Raw genomic sequence first — 20,542 nt, 5'->3', positions numbered from 1 at the left:
ACAATCAAAGAATAATGGACATAAAAACATAGTCCAAAAATCCACCATTCAGGCTTGAGCTTTCCTTCTACTTTGCTGGCTGAGACGATGTCCAGCAAGAAAGACAATTTATACTATATTAGAGGACAATTTATACTATATTAGTGAGAAAGCTGCTTCCCTGATAGGCTGCTTCCTTCCTCTAACTCCATGCACACAACTTCAGCAGCAGCTGCAGTAGCTGCTCCAGCTCTTTACAGTTTATATACTCTTGGCCTGTGGCAGGATGATGAGCTGCTGGGTGAGAGAAAGGGATAATGTGGGAGACCCAACAGAGGAAAGCTGATGCTTTGTCACTGACAACAGCCCAGCTCTCTCATTAGGAACGGTCTCTCATTCACAGCTGCTTCCCCTTTCCGTACTTCACCTCACCTAGCAAGGGGAACCAAGTCAAACTGAAGCTCTGATTTGACTCAAGACACCTGTGAGCCCACTGCTCTAGACTGTGAACATAGCTGCCAACTGGCATGAAATGAATTACACGGTACAGACAAATATTACTACAAAGTCACCCATTCTCCATCAAAGCTGCCTGCAGAGTTAATGGAACACTTTTCCAAATGCAACAGCTTTCAGTCACTACTGGCAAAATTGGTACAGGTGTCATCAGGCACGAAGGTGATTTTTAATTATTCTTTTTAAACCACAGAAATATCAATAAATAAATGAATACATGTCATTTCCTGGTATCTAAATGAAGATGATTAAATTTAAGCTTTAGACTCATGCACCAGGTAAAAGTGATTAGTAGTTAATGTACACATGAACAAAATGTTGAACACCTTTTAAAACACAAGTCTAGATTTATTTAGCTCTCTTACCTGCTTTTCTCCTTTGAACTTATTCCTGTCGATGACTCAATTAGCTTTCTTTGCAGATCCTAAGTCCCCATGCTGTGAGTTTTACCAAGTAGAAGAAATCTGATCTTTTGCAGTGCACCTCCTTGATTAATCCCTTGTTAATACATCAGGGCAACTCTACTGTGTTACTTAGGCAGGGACCGTAGTTAAAAGCTCACAACCAGCCCCAGCTCATTTACAAAACATGGCTGAAATTCCCATGTGTGCTTCTGTGTAAGAAGCATCATCTTGTCCTTCATATTCCTATGGGGGAAATTCTTATTAGGCCCTTAATGACCCAAGGCCAACAAATAATAGGTTATTTATTTATTGGAGACATCATGAATTAAAATAACCTGTGAAACCAAGAGAATTAAAACTGCTTCTCTATGACAGGCACTCTTCATTTAACACTTCTGTCTACACATTTTCTTCATTTTTTTGTTATGAAAATGAGTTAGTACTTTGCCTTTCAGAGACTGGACAAAGGGATTCATTTCATAGAAGTGGCATCAGAAAAAACAAAGCTGGAATGATTACTGTGCTGGGCATGGTCCTGCCATATACTGCAGAACATACTACGTGGAGGAAAGATGCCTTAAAAATACCAGAGATCAAACTGTTGGGTTTGGGTATTGTTAGCAAAAACTCTAAGCAACTTTAACATATTGACACATTCCTTCACCACTGGGACTCAAATAAAATGCCAGCAGGCAGACCTCAGAAGAACTGATGGAGGAAAGGGCGAGTTTAAACTCCTTTCCACCCACAAAAATCATGCTTTGGACTAGCAATGCTGTCCTATTATTCATTGGCTCAAAAATACTGATTCAGCAAAGAATTTAAGCATGTGCCTAAATTTAAGCAGTTTAATTAACTTTGACGTCAGTGAGCCCACTTCTGTGCTTATAATTAGATATGTGCTTGCTGAAGCAGAGCCCATCTGAATAGAATCTCGTTGATTTTAATTTGGCCCTTTGTCTTTGCCCCTCATTTATTCTTTGCAGTGACTGAAGGATTAGTGCTAAGGTTCTGGTTCAGGAATGCACTTAAACAACTCATCTTCACTCATAACATGCAGAAAGAAGCTAAGCATGTCTCAAAAAATAAGCATAGACCTGAGTACTTTCCTGAATAATGGAAGTTTCATGGTTGAAGAACATGTGGTGGTCTAGTCCTTCTTTTTGTTAGTCTGATTTCTTTTTACAAGATAGAATTTTTTTTCCATTTCCATAAATAAAGAGCTAAAAGTAGTGTTCCACACACTATAAATGAAAATTTACATGTAAGCAGCTACTTCACAGAGAAATCAAACTTATATAGGAATTCTTTCTCAAAGTTGTTAGAGTTCTTGCAGTGTGGAAGAGCCTGCTGTAAATGTCTTATTTGTTCATTTGAATGATGGCCTTTAAACATCATTCAACATCATCATTTGTGCCTTAAAACAGGCACGAAATAGTAAAGCATTAAATTAATTTAAAGAAACCAAAACAAATAAACAAAACCAAACCAAAGCACACAAAGAAAAGCCAATACCAAAACTGCATGAAGAATGAAGAGAACATGAACACCACGGATCCAGTCATCAGAAATAACAGTTCAAGTCCCAGAGGTAAAAAGACAATGAGATGCCTCCACAGCACACAATAAAGCAAAACAGCAAGATCAAAGCTTCAGCTCCTGCCAGGCATTTCTGCTAAACACCTCTAGAGGAAAATCTGATGTCTTTTAACATGCCCATGAATTGAATTCAGCACACAGATAGCATCTTTAACAAGCCTTTTAACTCAGCTATTTCAGCCCATTCTTCTGTGTTTATGGCCTTTTAAAACCTGGAATACATGACAGCCATTATTAACTGCAGGCATTCTACAATTAAAGGTGGATTTAGAAGGATACAGCAGTGCAGGGGGAAGAGGAAAATAGAAGGAAAATCAAGAACTGAGTTCACTATGAAAAACACTGCAGAAGGCATCACTCAAAATAAACAAGGAACCCCGAAGAGTACTTGTGCTGAAGACACTGCCGTCTGTCACAATCCTGATCTACAAAGCTCCCTGCAGGGTGCCCGGACCCTCTCTACTACACAGAGCAGACTGGGCCACACTGGGATGCACCACCAACACAACCCCTGTCAGGTGCCTGAGCTGCACAGAGCAACTGCAACAGCAAAGGATTTGTTATGCAGTTTGCATTAATTGGACTGGTAATTACACGGCTGAAATACCAAGAGGTCTTTGGAAAACATCTATCTGAAATCCCACTGATTTAATGATTTTCAGAAACCCCACTCACAAATGTGTGCATGCAGCAGGATGGCTCATCCTTCACTTACTCAAAATCTGTTGTCACATACCTAATATTCTGCTGTCAAAAGCACACTGGAAAAAAGTTTAAAAAGGTCCAGCCTCAAATTAACACAGAGGAGAAAGCACACAATATAAAGAAATCAAATGTGTATCTACTTCATGAGTGTATTTGGAAACACAAGAATAGAGTAAGAATGGTCCAGTTGGATTATTAAAACAATATGCTCTAAGTGACAACCGTCAGTTCTTTTAAAACCTGCTATCAATTTCTTTAAAGGCATTTAGTTTGTTCAGATGGGGTGACATATTGGGGTTGAAAGAGATGTAGAAAAACCCCCTCTAGCTACTAACTTTAGTTTTGGGGGTATGTGCTTATTAACTTGCACATGCCATAAGGAGAACCTGCAGGTATCATAAAACGTCACTATCCCATCCCCATTACTTTGGATTTTGAATTAGCACATGATTGTGTTTCCCTGGACACAACTGGATCTTTTTCATTCTAAAATTTCTGGTTTTATCCTAAGGTTCAGCCTCCCCCACGGAAACTCATTTGTCTAGAATTTGCCAACTTTACAGGCAGAACAGGCATTCTCTGTCCATTTCCTCTGCCCCCATAGTGTGACCTCACCCTTTGCCCTGTTTCTTTTTGCTGCATCAGTAAAAGGAATAAAACCATTTCAGCTCTGTCATCTCTACTCTTCTACTGCTTTGAAAACATACAAACAGCTGCCAAAAGAATGGACACTGTTTATTGTGTGGGACAGATGATGTTTGGTCTGGGCACACTGAAAACACTGAATCTAGTTTCTCACCATCCTGTACACAGCAACTGAGGATTTTTCTCCAGGGAATGGGCTTAGAGTTCATCACTAACAAATAATTTTCTAGACATGGACCCTTAAAAAGTAACACCAACATTGCTATGTAAGACAGCTATTTCTGCATACATGAGCTTTCTCAAGCATAGTTTTAGTTTTTTCAAACTCTCTGCAACCTTTTTAGCTTTATTGACCTCATGGTAAGTAGAGTTTTGGACAGAGAGATGAAAGGCAGCGAAAAACATCACCTATTACAAATGAACACAGCAATAGAACAACGATCCTGTATAGACTTTTTTTTTCCACCTTTGTAGACTAAACGGCACCTGCAGAGTAAAGAGTTTCCTTTCATGGGGCAATGTATCTAATTCATATCTGGATATTCCAAGTTTCCAGTATGTTTTCAAACCACAGTCCAAATGTATTTACTTCACAATAGATGCACATGTATGCTCACATTCCTTCCACATCCTCAGTTTAGTTTTGTTTTCTCCTCTTCTCTACAAAACTCCCCTCCAGAATGATTTGTATCACACTGAGACTGTCAACCAGGTATCAGTGTTAGCTTTTTGAAGACAATCCTTAGAAGTCACCATCCTTCTACAGAGTTTACGATTATATGATTGACTAAATATAAGATTTAATTAAATGTGAGGCAAATACATTTCCTCTCCTCCCTAGATTTGAAAACATAAACAATCCCAGGCTCTTCCACTCAATCTGAGTGAAAGCATACATTTGTCACTGATGCATGAAGATGTGAATTCTACCGAATCAAGAAAATATGAGGAACACAGAAGATACTTTCAACTGCAGAAGTCTGGCAGTCTATAGTGCTGACTGAACCAAAGGGACTGTGCCAAGCCAGACATGGCAGTTAGGATTTCCCTCTGTTTTTCTAACATTACTTTCAGTGTTTGCTACAACACATATTGCAATCAAAGGAAAGAAAAAAATGCTGAAATGCCTCTGCACAAGCAGCTGTTCCAAAGGGATGCTGAAAACCACTCTGCTGTCCTGTTCTTCAAATGGACTGAGGTCTGTTTGAAGCCTAGCTCCTAGAAAGGATTCCCCAGGAAGACCGGCTCCTGAACTCCGCTCAGCTGACTTCTTTGCCCTGACACAAGGCTTGGGTTCTCATATTAGCAGTAAACTCAAAAACTGTTTGAATTTTGGTGTGTGTCAGAGATATCTTCACAATATCACTGGTAATCAATTACCAAAGGATCCCACTGAGCCTCTAACAGTGGTGTGATGTTCCACCAGCTTTGTGTCACTGGCTTGAGGACTTTGCTCTCAGATGTTGCTCTTGTTTCTCGTCCCAGCTTTCTGTCTCTTTCCAGACAGTGAATGATTCTGCATGGGCCTGATCCTGCTTACACAGAACAGAACACGACACTTCCTTCCACCCTTCTGTCAAGATTCTCTAGAAGGCAGATCAGTGCCCATATCCCACAGCTTCTCACAGTGGGCTTGATGTAACCCAGTGGCTCAAGAGACAGGAGCTCCTTGAGTGACAGCTGTCACACTGTGCTGCCACTGCCCTGGCTGAGGATCTTCTGCCTTCTTGGTCACTGCAAGCTGGGAGCAATAATTGCCTGCAAAGGACCAAATGAACACAGAATTTCCTCCAATAAAAGACTTTGTCTTTATCTATTAATTTTTCCATACACTGAAAGAAGTAAAAAGTATCTCTCCCTTTTGGAATATTTTTTTTCTTTCTTCCATTCTGACAGTTGCTAGACCAAAATGTCAGTCTAGCTCTTCTCCAGCTCATCTTAGGTGTTGAATGTATAATTAGCTAAAGTGCATAAAATTTTAAATCAGAATTTAAAATCAATTTGCTGTCCTGTAAGACATACTAGATTTTGTAACAGAACTGAGAAAGGAGGCTTGCACAATTTTAGCTTTAACAAAAACCTACCCAAGTCTTTGCTTTTGCTCTCAAGACAGCACAACACTGACACAACTCCAGTACCTTGCTGCTTTTGCTTTGGTCAAGAAAGTTACTGTAGCTTCTGCTTATTATTTCAAACACTTTTGGTTGTAATACTAGAAAACCTCCAAAGCAAAATCCCCTTACTGCCTGGAATGGTATCTAGCTTTTCAAGGACCACTAGGTCCACTACAACATTCCTACTGGGAGACAGCAACTGTTATAAATTTCCAGCAATTAACCTCTCACAATCTTATTTTAGACCAGCAGTGCTTCATTTTTCACACTGAAAACTTAGAGGTCTCTCTGGTTCTTTGCCTTAATTGAAATTGCTTCTGTAATAAATACACTAAATAATTTCACTTGTTTTTTCCTGTGATGGAAAGACAGTATCTTCCAGAGTGAGCAAGATTAATGTCTTTTGGGTCTGACCAGGCAGTCATAAGGGAAACCATCACACATGAACAAATACCCTGCTTTGTACGCAGTTGTTCAGTGTTCAATTTATTTCCTCAGGAGCAGCCCCTGTTCAGCCTTCTATTATTAAGTTCAGAGCCAAGTCAGCCATACTTGCCTTTAAAAATGTTTAAATTTATGTTTCCCTTGAGAACTTGCTTTAGAAGATACATATTTTGAACCATTCTGTGAACCTGAAACTAAGGATCGATGTCTGTGTCTGCAGGTTTGAATCTACAGAGCCCTAAGCAGGGTGCTGGGAAACAACAGCACAGGCAGGCAGGATTTAAAAATCTGTAACTTCTATCCACTGATATTAGTAGCCCCAGCATACTTGAAGTACAGGCATCTCTCAAAGAAATAAGGAATGTATTGAAGGGGGTTGAATTAATCGTTAGTTTGATCACATATTTCATAGGAGCTAACATCCTGCATGAAATGCTACTGGCTTTAAGTTTTGCTGAGAGGGAATCTCAGAAGTTGAGTAGATACTCAGTTCATACAAAACATGAAGAAACACTGATTCTTTGTAACAGTGCATAAAAGAAACACAGCAGCAAAGCAGAGGTACAACTGAGATATCTACTAGACAGACAGACAAGAGTCAAAAAGATTTGCTTAGGACTGCACAATATCCAGGCATTTCAGTGCTTGGTCATTTTATCCTTCCAGCACATTACAAAGGCTTATCTATGAGCTTCAACCCCAAAAACAACTGCATCTATGGGGAAGTCTTTTAGTAGAGACACACTCACAATCATGCATTTGTTTCTTGGACTTGACATCCAGACCTTCCTAAAAGCCTGGTGTAAGTCACAGAAATGAGATACAAAACTACTTAAGCTTCTAGTTAGATTCACACCTTTTGGAGTTTATTATTGTTAAATTACTAAACTTCATGAGGAAAATCTTCTCTCTTCTATTTATTCCTCGAGTCAGGTGTTACTGGTATCTGCTACAAAGCATGATTTACCTTACACAGAAGTGTCAGGAATAAAGTCTGGATTTATTAGGATATTCACAGAAGTGTCTCACAATGACATGTATGGTTGCAGTTTTCATCAGACTACCGAAAAATAAAAAGGGAATTATTTACCTTGGCATCCAGAAAACCTGCGGAGGAAAGCAAAGCTGGTGGTTTTCTTTACATGTTTTACTGATAGTAAAAGTAGGTAGAGACAAAAACAATCCCTAAAAAAGAAGCAATCCAGAATCCTCATCAAATATGAACATACTGACTTATACTGAACTTCTTAGAAAAACAGCACATGTTATAAGGAACAATATGTTTTTTGGGGGGGGAATGTATTACTTAAGAGCTCTCTTCAAATCAATTTTCCCTTATTTTGTGGTCTTTCTCCTTGAATCTGCACATGAAGCTGCACAAAGATTAATACAAATTATAACTATGTATGATGATGAATCCTTAAGGTTCTTTGTTCATTCTTTAACTGGTATTTAAATGGATGGCTTGCATCACATAGCACTTTTGTAAATACCTTGCTATCAGCACACTTTAACAGGTGCACTTAAATATGAGCATTAGAAAAGATGAAATAAAAACATTTTTTCAAAACTTCTCAGTATGGAAATCTCTCATTTTAAAGAGAAATACTACATATAACATCTTATCTAGTAATCACTGTGTTTCTCAGAGTGTCGTGTCTAGAGTATTCAGGGCAAGAACTTTTTTTAACAGGCTGACTCCATGCTGCAGACAAGCCTGGAGGAATTAGGGATGGATCTGAAAATGTGAGCAGTGCAATCTCAATTGTATTTAGGAAGTGAACTTGCTGTTCTTGGAGCTTGACAACCTGATCTGTTCACACAGTTCATGCTTTCGTGGTTCAGCCCTCCAGCAGCACAAAAGCTACCAATCCCTATGGAAGTTGCTACATTACTGTTCTCATAGCTGGACTCCTCACGAACTTCTCTGAATGCCTCCAAGATACACAGGCTAATAAGAGAGCACTGGTATTGAGGTACATTTGGATGCACTGCAGCTCAAAAGGGAACAAGTTCAGGACTGCTTGCTGTAAGCTGAGAAAAGGGAGCTTGTAAAGGGCAAATGCCATTCTAAGAGTTTGCTTTCTTCTCTTCCATGAATATATGCAGGCTTTCACAGCTGCCTCCCCTCTTACTTGCCTCATCTTCAGAGGGAAGTTACTCAAAACAACAGAAAATGAAAAATCAAAATTCACACCAAAACCAAGCTCTAAGCTGTCTCTACCACCAAATCTTCAGCTGTTAGCACATATGGAACCCCTGAAGAAGAAGACAGAAAACGCTGATAGAGATCAACAGAAGTCTTCTCTGGGGAATGCCAGTTCCAGTCCAAGTGAAAGTGTGCTGCACACTTTAGGAAAAGATTCTTTCCAGGAACTGCATGATAAGTTAATGCACTACACATTCAAATCTGCAGCAAAGAGAGCATTCAGGTAGGTACCAGCCTCAGGAAAATCCAAGGCACAGACTAAGAAAACAGCAGAGCAAGCCTGTTGCTGTAGTTGAGAGTCCACAATTTCCTTAAGCGCTATAGTAAAGGCATTAGAGCAAAAATGTTCCAACCTAGCAACAGTTTTACTGTGACATCTCTCAAAGTCAGAATTGGTACCATGGTAACAAGGACCAGTGAAATGTCAAAAAGAACAGGCCAGATACACCACCTGGTATTTTGGCTAGACAAAATAAAGAAGCAGCAGCTCAGCCATGCAGCCTCCTTTAAAAACATAGGTGTTCAAGTGTACAGCAGAACAGTGAATGCCAAAAAGGAAGTGAATTTCCACCAAAATAATACCTATCTACATTGATATGTCATGAGGTCCTCAAGCTCACAGTAAAAATGAAGAGGAGTTGCCAAGCTGAGGGTAATGAAGACCTGACACAAGTACAATCATGTTTCCCATGAGCAGAAGGCAGACCAAATGCATGAGGAGCAGACCTCTCAGAGGAAGGGAACAGGAACAACCGGAACAAGTAAGGCCCAGTGGGGAACAGCATCTCATTCTGCAGTCTCTTCTTAACCTCAAGATGCTGAGAGCTGACTACTGACATGGCTCCCCTATGTCAAGCCAACCCGACAGAGGCTCAAGATAAAGGATATAATTGCCCAAACTGCAGGTCTTTTGGAGTTCTGCTCTGAGTAAACTCATGGGTGAGACAAATGGGCAAAGTCCACTGTGCCTTTTCGGCAGCCAGTGTAAATGTGGCCGTCACAGAGTGCAGATATGAATTAATGCTGCTTGCCACCGAGCAGCACTATTGACTGTGTTTCCCTTTGGTCAAGGGAAGTTGCCAACTTCACTAAGAGAAACTAATGAAACTAACCTCGTAATCTAAATGAATTAAGAATTAATTACTCATTTATTTGTAGTACCCATACTATAAATCTTCAGGAAAGAAAGACTTAGTTGCAACAAAAGTTTATCCTGCCAATATGTTCCAGAGCAGAATTATTTTATCTGTATGATAACGAAGTGTAAATGTCCCAGCTGAAACCACAGCTCTGCTGCACTGGATAACTGCCTACGGGGAAGAGGTAGTTTCTGTACTGCATGACACTGAATTTAATTAAATGAGATAAATAAAAGTGAGATGGAAGGTGTATTATTATCCTTGCTTCAAAAATATAGAACTACAAAACTGAGAGCAAAGCAGACAAGGTGCACACAGTGAGAATCTGTGCTAAGAGCAGGGAAGTGAACTTAGAGATCACCCGAAATGTATTGAGTCTTCAGCATCAAAAGCTGTTTCAGAAGGTAACAGCTAAAAGAAAATAATACCTTTATTTTAATGAGGAGTGTCAAGTGGATGGTTTTAGGACACCAACTCAACTACCAATGGATTAGATATCTGCATGGAAATGTAGTAGAAATTTAGGATAACACAGATAAAAGCTCTTAAACAGATTCCAGCTACATCAAGAACCACATTGCACAATTTCATACACTGAGTTTTATCTTTAAAAAGGCTCTTCTACTTTTCCATTTTCCTTTACTCTCCTCCATCCCTCTCCACTGTCATTCTAGCTGAAAATATTTTTCAAATGTAACTGCCCCAATAATTCTGAATTCCCCCTTTTTTTCAGTGTTTTATTCAATTTACCCCCTATGTTTTTGTGCCAATACTGTATTATAGCTTCATAGGTCTTCTTGTTCTGAGTTGTTAATTTGCTAGTACTTACATGCATTTCGTAACTCTGCTCAGCTTTCATTTCACAAACAACCCAAGCTTTTATTCTGCTCTCATAAAGCTGCTTACTTATTCTTATCAGCCACTTTCCTAAGTGCAGATACAGCATTTGTATTTCTTCTCCAGTCATATAAGACCATTTTGACTTGACTTGCTGGAAAATTCTTTGATGTGAGGCATGAGACTGACAATTCATATGCTATTTCTTTCCTAACATAGGCCTGTCAATCATTTGGTCCCTTCAAGCTGGAGGAATGCCATCAGCCTTGGCTGGAGTAATTTCCATTCTGTACTTGTAATCCTTCCTGCCACCTCACTTTCCCTTGTCTCCACAGATAATGTGAGCATTTTTACTGGAAACTTAGTAAAAGTGTTAATTGAACCCTATGGTCCCCCATAAGCTAGAGGTTATCCTTACTTTCTACCTTTTTATTCATTCACATTGTGGCATCATTTCTTCTCTCCTTTTATATAATTTCTGGAAGATTGATTTGATAATACACCAAAATACTCTTTGCCAATCTCTACTATTGCTTTGAAAATGTATCCTGATCAGGACATACCTTAGGTCTCAGTATCTTGTCCAGTGATGTTTTAACACCTCCATTTGCAGCACTCTTGCTGCAAATACCTTTGTTAACCCAGGGTCCAATTTATTTACAGCTTTGGCATCCTACTCACAAGAACAGCCCTATTATATCACAATTAGAGCACGATGACTGAAGCTAAAGAAACAAAACCCCGTAATATAGAATCCTCAAATACTATGAAGTTTAGGTTCATACTTCGTATGAAATCAAGATTATTAAGTAATACTGCTCTTGAAAAGTAAAATCAGAAGCACACCAAGTACAGCCTAAGGGATTGAAAGCAAAGTGATATAAAAAAATGTTGCCATTTCTCTATCAAACAGCCAACACTTAGCTGCCCATCCAAGCTATCACAGCATTTGTTTGCTGTAGCTGCTCAGTGACTGCTAAAGTACCTTTTCTGGACAGTTCTGCCCTCAGGCTTCTTCCTTCCTCTGTCTCCTTACAGAGATACTGAGCAGTGTCCTTTTCTGACAAAGCTCCCTGTATGAGCTCATCCTGTCGTCCCCTTGTCTGGCCTCAGCTTGGCCTCCTGACAAAAGCAAAAGTAGAAAAGTAGCTACAAGAGCAAAGAAGTTCAGTAGCTCGATAAAGTATCTTTAAAAAAAAAAAGTATTTCAGAACAGAAAATTGTCCCCTCTCTTTCTCTCCCTCCTCCCCTTTTTTTTTTAATAAACACTTTAATTGGTGAACTCTATTTGAACAGAAGATGTTAAAATAAAGCTACCAAATGACTTAAAATCTTCTACAGGAAGGACAAAAGCATCAGATATGCTCAGAAAAAGTCCAAGCAAACACTATTCAGAGAGAAGGTCTTCAGGTTTAATGAAGAAAAGCCAGAATACATAAACACCTATTCACTCATATACTAAGAGCAACTCAGGTTACTGCAGTCTGGAAGCAAATGAGCAGGCAGCCAACCTGCTGGGCCATTCCCTATAGGTGTCACAACAAGGCAAAGGAATTTGCAGTGGAAGGTCTGGGGAGCAGCTGTCACCAAAAGAGACACATATATTTTTAAAGGCTTTGTCATTTGTCTTCAGGGTGGGAAATGCTGTGTTTGACCTCCTGCTGAGGCAGCTGCCCCGTTGCAGCAGCATGGGCTAGAAAAAGAAAAGGCAGCAGCTATTATTTCAGGTACAAACGCCAGAAAGCAGAGACAAAAGGCACAGTCATTAAATCGTCATTTCTATTTAAAAACACACATGACAACTTTTTAATAGTTTTCATGCTGCTTGAACCTCCCCTCTAGGCATTCTCCAAAACAATTTGTATTACCTAATTGTTAACTATCTCAGTGACCAAGTAAAACAACACCAAAAAGCACACCAAACACTGTCTTGGCAACACCAAACAGTCTGGATGGGAAAAGCCAAGGAACTGACAGCTCTTGGTCTGGTGCCCTGCCTTTCCCCAGCTGAGGCTGTGCCACCTGAAAAGCTGCCCCACCCAGTTGCAGCGTCCTATCCCTCCCTGCTTCCCCCCATGTTTGGCTGGACTCTGATCTGACATCTGCACCTCCTTTCCAGCTTAGCAGGGAGCCACCACCAAAACAGCTTAAACCAGCTGGGATGAAACATCGTGGGGCCATTTCCATGAACCCGGGGCTGGTTTTCCCATAGAGCTGAGCCAATTTGGCAGCTGGCTGCTCTGCCTTCCAGCCTCAGGCTCCAGCCCATTTCCATCAGGGATAAGTGAGATCCCCAGGCACTGCCATGGGGACCCTCACTCTCCTGGGGCCCTGCAGAGACACAGCTCAGGGAGCAGTCAAACAGAAAAGAAGCCATACCAGCAAAAGCTCTTCTGCCAGTAGAGGTCCCTGAGCAAGCTCAGGGTGGGAATTGCTGCAGAACAAGAGCAGGACTGATTGCACTGGTTCAGCTGTCTCTGCAAACCAGCAGACCTGAGGGACATTGGGCTGGAGTGGTCCACCTGCTCCACATAACAGAGCTGTAAAGCCTGCCAGCCACCACTGCCAGGCCACTCCAGGCTCCCAGCCTGCAGGACATCAGCCAATAAGCCTTGTCCTAAGCTGTAAGGAGGTACTAACAGTGGATGGCCCTTGAAAGGATTTGGTGCAATTATTTTTCCCAGTGTTCGCCTACTCAAATATGTTTTAATTAGAAAGCCTTTTTTTCTCCTTGCATTTAAGAATGTCGGACACTAAACAACATGGATTAAAAATGTTTCCAGAGCAATCCCATTGGCAGCATTAAATTCATACTTGGAGGAATGAATACAAACCATTGTAAATTCCCCTTAAGCCTAGAGGAAGGGAAAAACAAATTCTTATTCATTAAAATTAATGCCATTTGATATCTACATCAGGGGATTTCTGTAGGAATGTGACTGGAAGAAGTGTTGAAGGTGTCTTTCATTAGATGCAAAAGAAAACAGAATGAGTTACTCAAAGCAACCTACAAGCACCCCTGACAACAACTTAAGCAAATCACGAAAGGCAGCTTTCAATGATGCACACTGTTTACAAGAAAAGCAAAGGACAATCTCAACATTTTTACAAAAACTGAATGAAGGAGCAGTGCCACTGCTGTATTAGAAATCTGCGAATGTTAATGCACTCAGACGTGGAAAATAACCCTTCAAAAAAGGTCTGTATGTTCTCAAATGACCTCACATTTGTAATCCCAGTCTGTCAATCTTTCAAGCTGCCTATTCAACGATGTAGCTCTCAGAGCTCGTATGTGAATGTGACATCCTTAGAGTAGTGGCTATATGTGACATTTCACAAAATATGTTATGGTATGCCCCAAAAAATGAGTATTTAACACAGACAGTAAGAGCACAAAAAGCACAATGTAGATGGGCATGATGAAACCCCAGGAAGACCTGGTGAAACAACTGTACACAGAGTAGAACTAAAGCAGTTGTGAAACCAAACATTTTAGATTATTGAAAATAAATTACTTGTATATACAACTGGGAAATAGGAAGCAAAGCAAAGGAGGATTTTAGAATATACTGAGAGAAGAGCACGTGATTCACCAGCTTTCCCAGTATTGTATCAATTAAAAATGGAAAGATTGAATTCTGTACAGACTGCTAAGATAAAAAATCCCCCACGTATATTCCTCAAAAAAGTAATTACTGGTAGAAATCAAACACTGACATTGGGCTTTTCTAGAACATGATGACTGACCAGCAGTTTTCAAGACTACCCCCTCGACTGAGCCCTGAAGGAAAAGGACCATAGCATCTGACTCTCAACCTCTCCCTCACTAACACATTGACAGAGAGACACATCAGGAAGAATTAGTAAGAGAGGGGGAATAGCTATATTTTTAAAGAAAATTTCACACTCTTATAGCTGCAAAGCCTCACTTGATAAGTTTTTCAAAAAAACAACCCAAACAACCACGAAGAGATGCGGTAGCTAACTAATGGATAAACTTAATAGGAAGTCAGAAAAAAGGGACATTGTGCTTGGTTAACTGAACATTTTATCCTCCACCAATTTTCCCGGATGAAAATCAGACAGTTTATTCAACATTTAGTAAGATTAATGATCCTTTCCCACACAAAAAATAAAACAGTAAGTCCAGTGAATATGCTTTGATGTGAAAGTCACTTTTGCATGAGGAACTGCTTAGAACACTTAGAACAAAAGGTAGCCATGAGTAAAGAAGTTTGGGGCTGATAAAAACTGGAAAGGACCATGAAAAAAAAAATATGAACACCCAATCAGTTGGCTAAAAGCCACTGTTTTGGAAGAAGGTAACCTTTTCTGATGTTCTAAAATGGGGACTGCATACCAGTTTAGTACTAAGCAGAAAAGTTATCCATGCTCAGTCTGGAATAGAACAATTATCTTCCTGTTTTCCAAGCCAGTGCACATTATGTTGACATTCATCAGCTAAGAAAAGGAGAACCAGAATTAACTGCTCCAGTTAAATCGAACATGTGAGAAGCAGAAAGACCCTTAAGTGCATTTTCTACTTCTCTAGAGGAGCAATGGCAATACATCATGATCAAATATTGCTACTTGATCAGAGCCCTGTAAAAGATTATTGCTGTAAAATACTGGAAAAATGCCTACTTCATACTACAGCAATAGAGTTACTACCTACTCTTGACTCCAAATTCTAATGCTATATGTACAAGAAACCATGGTACTTATTTTCACAGACATATGAAGTCACAGAATACAAGTTTTGCAATAGATATACCAGGGAGTGCAGAATGAATGTGAAAGATTTAGAGGTTGACACATGACAGAAAATCAACGGTTTACCAAGTCAGAGGGGTCTGAGTATGTTCATTCCCACCATGAAATTACTAAACATCTGTGCTTCTGGAAGCAGCATTTCATCCATGAGATCAAATAGGGCAACAAACAGCACTAGTCGGTGAAAATATAAATTTCCAAAGTCATGTATCCTCAGAAGAGCATGCCACTGAAATGCTAAAAGTAACAGAACTATAACCACCAAATACATGTTTGCTTTTGGTTTTGTTTTTTTAAATACTGCAAGACAGTCACAGGTAGCATTTCTTTCAGAATATGATCATCCAAGATCAACAACACATCAAAAAAAAGCTTTTCCTACCAGCTGATTTTGGAGTGAATTTGTCCCTGTTGGCTGCACATACTGCCAGTAGCCTGTATCCAAGATCCAAGTCAAATCCTTGCTGAGCTGCCACTCGACTAACCACCTGCAGAGGGAAAGAGAGAAAGCTTCATTAGGGGTTACTTGAGCTCTTTACAAAGTGACATTAACCTGCTTATCAGCACTAATGTTAGAAATCTGAATCTGCTGCAAGAGCACAATACAAACATGGTAAGAGGCAGTTCTCCCCAGCAGTTTCCAACACAAGCACAGCAAACTGAACACAGGAGTATTCTGGTGATCTGGTTATTTGACCACTCGTCAGAAGAAGGGCCTGGTAGTTCCATGAAAATTGGAGAGACAAAGCCAGAAGAAATAATGCAAGAGCAATGTTTGTAAAGACTGTATAGAATACACCTTACTGTACTTGAGATGTGAGGATGAGAAATCCTCTGTCTCTCTCTGTTGTACAGTTCCTGGCCCCATTCCCAAGGGCCGTGCCCAGGTCCTTTAGGTTAAAATGCCCGCTCCACACTGCTGGGCAGGGTTGTCCTACATTGTGCTCAGTGTCACAGTTGCTGCATTTCAACAATACTCTATTGGGAAGCACATTTACTGCAGTTTTAGAATAAATAGGCCTGTGCAAGAAGCATTTGCTAAACATTAAATTAGGGAAAGACTGTTGTTGTTGTTGACTGATCTAGAAGAACCAGCAAAACCAGGCAAATTGAAGACTGGAGTTAAGGATGAGAAGCAGTCAAATGTTTCTCCAAGCCAGCAACTCAGCCATCAGCCAAGAACGTATCCTCTTTGAAATCTGCATAGTACAAACACAGTACCACAGTCATTCTGCCAAATGATGCTAAAGTTATACAGAGCACAGCTTTTCTATTGCCTTCTAGTGGCACATGATGACTTCAGACTCAGAGACACAGATAAAACAGATTATTCTTAACAGTGCCATTACTTCTTTGCATTAAAACAACGGTGAAGGAACTGCACAAGAAACAGAACACCATTCCCTGAAGCAAAAGAAAGTCCCTATCTTTAATAGCTAACAATACAAGAAAATATCCTTTTCCCATTCCTTTCTTCATCTGAAAGCCTCTTTCTTAATGAATGACACTGCAATTATCTGTGTCCAGGACTGCAAAAAGCAACAGTATAAAACAGAGTGAAGAACTAACATATGTGATAACTTACAAATATTAGTCTGAACTTTCTTCCAAAATACCCACTTTTCCTATTAACAATTAAGAATCAAATTTATTTCTTAAAAAAGAACTAACATGAATGAAGTTCCCAGGCAGATGTTCTGCTCTGTTGCTCCTACTAACGTAAAAATTACAGATTCATAAGACTTTATCAAGTGGGAGTGTTCCCTCCCTAAATTTAACCCTTCTGACCTCAAAACTGAGAAGAGAGCTTCAGGGAAAAGAAAGGAAAATTGAGGATAATCAGTACAGTAATACACACCGACTGTTTTATCACATTTCTTTACAATTACAGCTTTTAGATAGAAAAGTAAAAAGGAATAAAGTAAAAGAAATAATGTAATTATTTTTGATAAACAAAGAAACATTTCCAACTTGGTAGATCAGCCTTTAATCCTTTACACTTAGAAGTCCAGTTGTTAACATCCTGGCTAAAACTCTGGGTCCAAACTTGCAAAAATAAGAAAAAATAAAATAAATAACAACAACAACAAAGTAATAATAAAAAGCCAACCCACAAAACCATTCAAAAACAGAAAAACAAGAGCAGAACATGATATGTCATGTTTCATGCTAAATTAGCAACAGGAGTGAAGACTGGTGGGCTGCCATGAGATCTGGAATACACTTACATACTTTGAAATCTGTTCCCCTTTTCTACTTCCAGTATCACTGTATTTCAGCCACTCTGAAGTAGATATTAGGGGAGGGATGGGAACAAAACAGACAAAAAGCTCTTCTAAAACACCCAAAGCACCACCTTGCAAAACATTCCTGAGAACAATGTCTTATTAACGAACAAACATTATTTAAACTCCTTTAGCCATCATCTATTGCACCATTACAGGGGAACACATTGCAGAGTGCAAATGAAGTCGGTAAAACAATGGAGAAAGGGCCCTCTCATTTTCTGTTTTGAAAAAACACATAATCATTAAACCATTTATTTTGAAACTGGACAGGAATGAAGGCAGATACACCTGCTCGTTAGTGAGCACACAGTAACTCAGGAAATGCATTGGCTGCTTATATGCTTGATTCATTTTAAAACATAAAGCTACAGATCCTGAGACCCACCTAGCCAGAGGCCAAATCACTACTCTCAACTGACATCTTGCTAATTATAGACAAATTCTACAAAGTAATTCAGGAAACAGAGAGAATTGGAAAACCCACAAAAGCCAAGTTCTGCTTGCACTGTCTTAACTGAATAGAGCACAAAGCCTTGGTCAGTGCAATCCCAACCACAGGCTGACGCCTAACTTTGTACACTCCCACTTCGCATCAGTTTCCTTTTCTTAATTTCCCCTGCCAGAGGAAGCAGTGCCATGAAGCTGAGAGGGGTGCACAGCAGAGCTTTCCAGGTGCCAGTGTGCAGCCCAAGGCTGACCACACCCGATGGCCACAGCACGGCCTGGGAGCACCCACCTTGGAGTGGTTGAGCAGTGCCCCAGCAAACACCACAAGAGGACTGAGCATGAGCAGGCAAAATCTGAATTTGAGAGCGAGCAGAAGTCAGCCAGTCAAACTAGCACTTACTTCTTCACGCAAAGTGTGAGGGAAAACAAATTGCAAATCTGCTTTAGCAAAAAAAATTTAAAAATTATAATCTTTGAAAGAAAGTGCTTCCACTGACAAACTGCACAAAAAGCCCCTTCTTCCTCTCAAAAGAGCAACAAAACACACAGAAACTTAACAGAAAGCAGATATTTCTAATAAAATTTCTGTTTTGCCAAGAGTAATTTTCCAACTAAAGTGTTCTTGTATGCACTCCACTAAATGCAGACAGAGGGTCCATTAAACAAACTGGTGGACCTGTGCTCAAGAGGGCTTTCTCTGGTCCCTTCTGCCTCAGCTTGGTTGACATGAACAGGGCAGTAGACATCTATTTCCTTTACAAGGAATGGTTAGGTCAACTAAGATAAGTGCTTACAGCATTGCAGAATGAACACATGGTGCCAGCTGCATGTTGTCTGAATTTTTTAACAAGTCTTACAATTTTTTGCATTGACTGTACCTAAAGTTTTTCTTTCAACTGTGACAGGTTAAAGACCTACTTTTATTTCAAAATTAAGGTCAATGGAACAGATCACACCTGCCTCCCAAGGCCCTGTTTCAGGTTGTCTACAACTCAAGTCTGCCATCGCTCACTTGGTTCTTGTCAAGCTTTCCTCTGTATGCAAGGGACCCCCCAGCTTTTTAAAGAGACACTGAGAATTCCCAGAAACAAGATAACAAATGTGTCATAGGAGCATGATCCACAAAACACAAACAACTAGATACAAGACATTTGGTAAGTTTAATATACGCAGGTCAGCAGACCCTGATGAAATTTACCTTTGAGTGCCTCAAAGGAACTTGCCTGGACAAACAGTGTAACTGCTAATGATTATCTTCAGAGATTCATTCAGGACAGAGAGCTTGGCGATACATCAAATCTGGTTTTAAGGTGACTCTCAGAAAGTACAGGTATCCAGATAGACAACAAAACGAAGTATTAAAGAAGTGCTAGGGGGGCAATACAGAACATCATCATGAATCCATCAGCACTGTGCAATTTCCTTCTTTGACAAGTTACCATATGCTAACTCTAATCCGTCTTTTGACATTGCCTTATGTAACACTATTGTTACAAAGGAACATAGCCCAGATGACAGCAGTATAAATTTTACTCAGATTATTAATTACTAGTCCTTTGTCAAATCATAACTTGTGCTTGTTACAGGTAATTTCTATGTATATAGTCCTGATTTGGCCAGTGACAGAGTAAACTGCAAAACCTCTAGGTGGTTTTGCAGGCAGAAGAGTCTGCAAACACTTAACAGGACACAGTAAGAGTTTAAAATTATCTTTATAACCTGGAGAAATGTTGCAAAAATGAGACCAAAGACACACGAAATACTACAGATCCGACAGAAAAATTAAATGCCTAAAGAGACAATCAGGAACAGACATTCATCTTCTCAGTGTATATGTGACTCACTGGGAAAATGTTTGAGGTATTAAAGATCATCAGGCACTGGAAAGAGCTACCTATCATTCTCTGGATTTTGGAGGGTAAGGGGATTTATAGCAGACCAGACTTTATCTGTATCACATCCCATTTTGGAGAAAAAGAATAGACAGCATGGTCCCTTAGGTCTGTCCCAGGCCACACCTCAGTGATTCCAGACACCTGCTGCTGACTGAAGCCATCCAGCTGCGTCTGAACCCTGTCCCAGGAATTCTACCACATTTGAAACTTCCTCTGATTTCAGTCTTATTCAGGTACCAGTGTGGATCAGATGGGATCAAGGAAACAATTTCGATAATCCATTAAATGTTATGACTAAGTGATTATGATACCATTTGCAAACATACTCTTTCCCTAACTGCAAATTCAAATCTAGCACATCAGCAAAAATTTAGACATGTAGCTGGCACCACATGTTCAACCATGATTTCATTCTGCAATGCTGTAAGAACCTATCTTACTTGACCTAACCATACATAACATAAAGTTCCATTGAAAAGTAATGCGCTAAAAAAAACCCCAAACAGACATAGTTGCCAGTACCACAATCATAAATTGAGATCATCATC

General features: G+C 39.8%; 1 protein-coding gene across 7 annotated transcripts in view; it reads right to left on the bottom strand.

Annotated features, from left to right (window-relative positions):
- ZMIZ1 (zinc finger MIZ-type containing 1) overlaps positions 1-20,542 on the bottom strand; it is a 293,577-nt gene that overhangs the window by 111,025 nt on the left and 162,010 nt on the right. For all 7 annotated transcript variants that reach the window (XM_019293446.3, XM_010412904.4, XM_010412908.4 and 4 more), the window contains one exon: positions 15,747-15,852. In XM_019293446.3, the coding sequence (XP_019148991.1) occupies positions 15,747-15,852 (106 nt within the window). The remainder of the gene's footprint in view (positions 1-15,746; positions 15,853-20,542) is intronic.

This window comes from Corvus cornix, chromosome 6 (genome assembly GCF_000738735.6).
Source record: "Corvus cornix cornix isolate S_Up_H32 chromosome 6, ASM73873v5, whole genome shotgun sequence".
In the NCBI taxonomy this organism is placed as follows: domain Eukaryota; kingdom Metazoa; phylum Chordata; class Aves; order Passeriformes; family Corvidae; genus Corvus; species Corvus cornix.
The sequence above is the reverse complement of the archived record's forward strand: the minus strand, read 5'-3'. Positions and strand labels throughout refer to the sequence as shown.